The sequence below is a fragment of the Propithecus coquereli genome, unplaced genomic scaffold (genome assembly GCF_000956105.1).
Source record: "Propithecus coquereli isolate 6110/MARCELLA unplaced genomic scaffold, Pcoq_1.0 Scaffold776, whole genome shotgun sequence".
NCBI lineage: Eukaryota > Metazoa > Chordata > Mammalia > Primates > Indriidae > Propithecus > Propithecus coquereli.
In genome coordinates, this window is record NW_012153907.1 from 440,887 (window position 1) to 446,092 (window position 5,206).

At 64.2% G+C, this 5,206-nt stretch overlaps 1 protein-coding gene across 1 annotated transcript in view; it reads left to right on the plus strand.

Moving 5' to 3' along the window:
• Positions 1 to 289: 289 nt before the first annotated feature.
• Positions 290 to 5,206, plus strand: part of NOTCH3 (notch 3) — a 32,671-nt gene continuing 27,754 nt past the window's right edge. Inside the window, exons 1-2 of the mRNA XM_012662758.1 lie at positions 290 to 475; positions 3,177 to 3,255. Of these exons, the coding sequence (XP_012518212.1) occupies positions 367 to 475; positions 3,177 to 3,255 (188 nt within the window). The 5' untranslated portion in view covers positions 290 to 366. The remainder of the gene's footprint in view (positions 476 to 3,176; positions 3,256 to 5,206) is intronic.

A 5,206-nucleotide genomic window follows, 5' to 3' on the forward strand; every position in this document is an offset into this window, starting at 1 on the left:
AGTTTTGAGGGTTTCTGGGGGGTCTCTGTTTTCGTCCTGGCTCTGCGCACGTATAGGAGGGTGGGGGGGTGGGGGTGCTCACGAAGCCGGGTGTGCCGCATCTCACCGCATGGCTGGCCTAGGTCTCCGAGGGTCCGAGGGTCCCAGGCTGTGCAGGTGGAGGGTGGGCAGGGACCCCGGGAGGCCGGAGGGAGGCGGGGGCGCGCAGGGCCGGCCCCGGGGCGGGGCGAGCCGCCGAGGGCTGGGGGCGGGGCGGCCCGGCTGCCTCACTTTGGCGAAGTTGGCGGCGCGGAGGCTGGCCCGGGACGCGCCCGGAGCCCAGGGAAGGAGGGAGGAGGGAGGAGGGGAGGGTCGCGGCCGGCCGCCATGGGGCCGGGGGCCCGGGGCCGCCGCCGCCGCCGTCGCCCGATGTCGCCGCCGCCGCCCGTGCGGGCGCTGCCCCTGCTGCTGCTGCTAGCGGGGCCGGGGGCTGCAGGTGAGGGGCCGGGACCCGGCGGACCGGGCAGGGGCGGGGAAGAGGGAGCGCAGGAACCCCGAAGTCCAGGGCTGGGCGGGTGGGGGTCCTGGGAGCCAGGGATCAGAGTCGGGCAGGAGCTGGGGGCTGCGTGCCGGTCCTGGGGGTCCCGGAGACTCAGAATGGGGAGGACCCCAGAGGCCCATGAGCGATCGAGGCCGTAGAGGAAGGGGTCCAGGAGTCCGTGACTTGGACTCGAGGTTCGGGAATCGGAGACTGAAGATCGGGGGGTGGTACTAAGACTCCGGGGCTCGCCCCCATCCCACTCCCGCCTGGAGTCCTGGAAAGGGTACAGTTGAGGCCCAAGTACCCCTAAGCCAGAGACCCCTTGCACAAAAGCGTCCCCCTCCCCCCGACACCCCGGGCGGGCTGGGCCGGGCGGGGGGCGGGGAGGGGGCGCGAAGTTCTCGGAGCTCAGAACTCGGAGAAAACTTCCCAGGCCGGAGCGCGGCAAGACCCGGAGCCGGATCAGGAGCTGGAGCCACAGCGGTGCCCGCAGCCCCCTTCTCCCCCCACTGCAGTCCTGCTCGCTCCTCGGGCCACGGGGACCAGGCGGCCCCGGGACCCCGGCCCTGCGCGGGGAGAGGAAGGGGCGAAGGCCCACGTGCTCCCCTCCGGCTCCAGCGCCCCCTCCCCGAGGCCCGAGCCCCTCCCCAGCCGGCCGTGGGCCCCCCGCCCCTCCTCCTCTCCTCTCTCCCCTCCCCCGCTCGGGACAATGGCGCGCCGTCTAGACACCCCCTCCCCCCCGGCCAGGCTCACGCTTTCTTTGCCAGACAAAGCGGGACCTGCGGACCCGCGGCGGGCCGGAGCGGGGGCTGTGGGGGCGCTCCCACCACCGCTACTGGAGGCCTGGTTGGCGGGGGAGGGGCGCGGGCCGAGGGCCCTGGCCAGGGGTCCCGGGCGCTGCTCTGCGGCTCCGCGCTGGGCAGGGTGGGGGTTGCGGGAGGGAACAGCCTCCCCAGCCCAGTCCCAGCCAGGCCCGACGACGGGGCAGGATTGGGCAGGAGCGGCCGCCCCCGCGGGGCCAGCACATACACACATGGCCTGTCACACACTCGCTGGCACACATAGCTCTGGGTCGCACAGATACAGAGATGCAAACGTGCACGCACACACAGATACCGCTCACAGGCCGGCCTGCGAGCACACTCGGCTCGCACAGGACACACCCAGAGGCACACAGCTCGCACATTGACATGCACGCACACAATCAAATATGACCACACATCATGTGCATCTCTAGCCCAAGGCCTGGCACACACGCTGCCTGCACACACTCGGACACCCATAGACACAGATTCTGGGACATGCCTCCTCCCAGCTCACACGTGCAGACAGATAGGCACATCCAACCTATACACACGCACCAGTGCACACACAGGTCACACACGAAGACACAGAGCCGTATACCCAGATACACAGTTCACATATGCGGACGCACAACACACGCAGCCTGCACACATACAGCACACACGTCTGTCCGCCCCCGCGTGGGCGTGCAGCTCACAGACACAGGCACGCTCACACTGACACGCGTGTACGGACACAGCTGCTCAGGGACACCACAGATGCATGCCCGAGTCCACAGGAAGAATGACACCGGCACACACGTGAGTGTGTAACCCATGTCAAAGGCCCCCTGTGTGTAGAGCACAGTGTCCTTCCTGTCCACCTGTCCCATGGGGAAGGGGATACATGCCACGTGGGCCCATTCTCATGTTCGGTTCAACTCATCTGTCTCTCACTGTCTCTCCTTGCTATCTCTCTCTCTCTGCCCTTCTCTGTTTCCTTCTCTCTGCCTGCTTCTAGTTTCTTCTTTGATGTCTGTCTGTCTCTGTTTTTCTCAATTTCCCTCCCTCTTACCATCTTTCTCTCTGACACACACACACACGCACACACACACACACACAGACACGCACGCACCGTGGCCCCACACCTGCCTGCAAACACACAATTCTCCACTAACTCAGACCCAGCCACACCCCTGACCTGTCTGGCAGGACAGTTAGGCTCTGCCACACCCCAGAGGGACACAGCCCTCAGGGATGGCAGTGCTGGACGGGGCAGCACATGTCTTGTGCCAGCTGCCCCTCCCTTCCACACACACACCCTATCCTGCCACAGCCAGCGCTGGCTGCCCCTGGGAATTCCGTGCTCACTCGTGGGTACATGCTTTGGCCCCTCTCCCAAGAGCCTGCCCAGCTGAAGTAGGTGCCCGACATCAGGGGAAAGAAGACCCATCACCCCAAGATTCTCTGTTCCTGTCCCTTCCATCAACCCAGGACCTGGGCATAAAGCCCCAGACCACTCTATAACACTCAGCACCCTCACTTCCTACCTTGGCAACCCCCCATTCTACACATCTTAGCTCCGGCCGCTTACCGAGCCCCCACATCTGGCACAAGTCAGCCCCTCCTCCTGCCCGCCCTTGCCTTGTGGTTCCCAGGGCTCGAGCTGGCAGGGACAGCTGCAGCCCCAACAGCTGGGGCTGGGGTGGGGGGCCGTGGGAACCATGGATGAGGGGGCTCCCTGCACCCGCAGAGACACCCCAGCCCAGTGCAGCTGTTGCCTGGTGGAGGGAGGGAGAGGGTCTGCCACTCCAGGCTGGGGTTCCTGGGCGCCTGGCTGACCCCCACCCCCACCTTCCCTCACCCCCCTGCAGCCCCCCCTTGCCTGGACGGAAGCCCGTGTGCAAATGGAGGCCGTTGCACCCAGCTGCCCTCCCGGGAGGCTGCCTGCCTGTGAGTGCCTGGCTCAGAGCCATCAGTGGGCCCTGTGTGGGGAGGCGGTTTGTCTTCCTCTGCCTCTGCATCCACCATGATGCCTTTACCACTTCCTACATGTGTGTGGCTTGGGCAACCTCTCGTGTTTCCCCATCAGAAATTGAGCAGGGGCTCTGGAGTCTGCCTGGCCTGGGTTCAAATCCCACGTCATCTTGCTGACTGGCTGGGAATTAAACCCTTTAAGTCTCAGTGTCCTGGTCTGGAAAATGGGTCCAGTAATCCCAGCTTCACAGAGTTCTTGGCCACCCGAAGTCACGTGTTAAGCCCCTGATGAGGCAGGTATTAATTATTCAATCAACAAACTTTCAGGGACTGATGGCAGTGGGTTGGTAGGGGTTAGGACACCATCCACATCCTCCAATATCTCAACATTTGAGGGGTGGCCACAGGAGGCCTATAATACAGTCCTGCTCTACCACTTTCTTGCTGTGTGATCTTGGGCTGTGTGTTCCCCTCTCTGAACCTCACTGCATTTGTGAAATAGTGCTTCTCCCTGGCTTAGCTTTCCAAGCCTCAGTTTTTGCATCTGGAAAATGGGGCAGTAAGAACTTCTCCCACGGGATTGTAAAGATTAAACGAGACTCTTCATATGACGTGCTCAGCTGCTCAGCATATATTAAGTGCTCAATAAGTAGTAGTATTTGGTAGGGACACAGGAAATAGGATCTATGTGGGGGAACCTCTCAAGGTTATGGGAACTGCTTGGCTCCTTTTATGCTATAATTAGTAATAGCAGTTCACTCTGCAGTCATTAATTGATTCATTAATGTATTCATTTATTCAACATCATGTGTGCCAGACACTGGGTGAGGCCCAAGCTGGGTAGGTCTGGGGTGACTCTAGACTCAGAGGAGCCCCTTTGAAGTTAACACACACGCACGCACTTTGGCTGGAGCCCCACTTGGGCTCACCTGTGTGGAAGGCTGAGCCTGGCTAAGGGGGGACTCCTAGGAGTTGGGTGTCTGCGACGGTGGGGCTGGGGGAAAGGGTGACCTTACCTGGAGCTACTCACCTGGGAGGCTGAGCCCTGGGGCCGGGCGCCTGCGCAGTGCGGCTCCGCGCCTGGAATACTGCCGACAGGTGAATGCGCCCGCGGCTGCCCCGCCCCCCCAACAGGTGAATCACCGGCGCGCGCGGCGCCCGGAGCCGGGATCGCCCGGAGTGGAGCGGGCTCAGTCCCCAAAGCTGGGCTGTGGGAACCGCTCCCTACGCCCCACCCCTTCCCAACCTCTTTCAAGGTCTCAAATACTCATGTCCTTTCAAGGATGCTCCAAACTGTCACCCCACACCTATGGAACCCCAAGTCTCCCCCCAAGTGGGCTCCGAGCTCTCGTCTCTGTCTTCTAGTCCTCGCCTCTCCCGCTGCACACCCCACCCCCAAGTCTGCGTTCCCCCCTCCGTCTCCCCCAAAGCTCGGGCCGTGGGGCGGGGCGCGGGCTGGGGCTGGAACCGGCCCGACCGGTCGGCGGGGGCGCCGGGCGCGGAGCGTGGGAACCCGCCCGGGGCGTCGGGAGGGGGCCGCGCGGGTCGCGCCCTGCCTGGCGGTGGGACTCGCGATCCTCCGCGCCCAGCGCAGCGCGCCCCCTCCCGGCGCGCGGTCGTCGCCCTGCGGGCTTTGGGAAGGGGCCTGGGAGCCGGCTTTCCCCACCTAACGCCCCGCGCACCCCAGCTCGGCCGTGCCCGGACCTGTTCCGCTGGGGGCCGGGGTGGAGGCTGGGGGGGGATCTTGTGGGTGACGCTAAAGACTGAGTCACCTGCTTGAGTTCAGTCCCAGGCGTTTAGGACAAGCCGGAGGGAGGGGACTGGCCCAAGAGGCCACACCCCTGACCTGTCTGGCAGGACAGTTAGGCTCTGCCACACCCCAGAGGGACACAGCCCTCAGGGATGGCAGTGCTGGACGGGGCAGCAC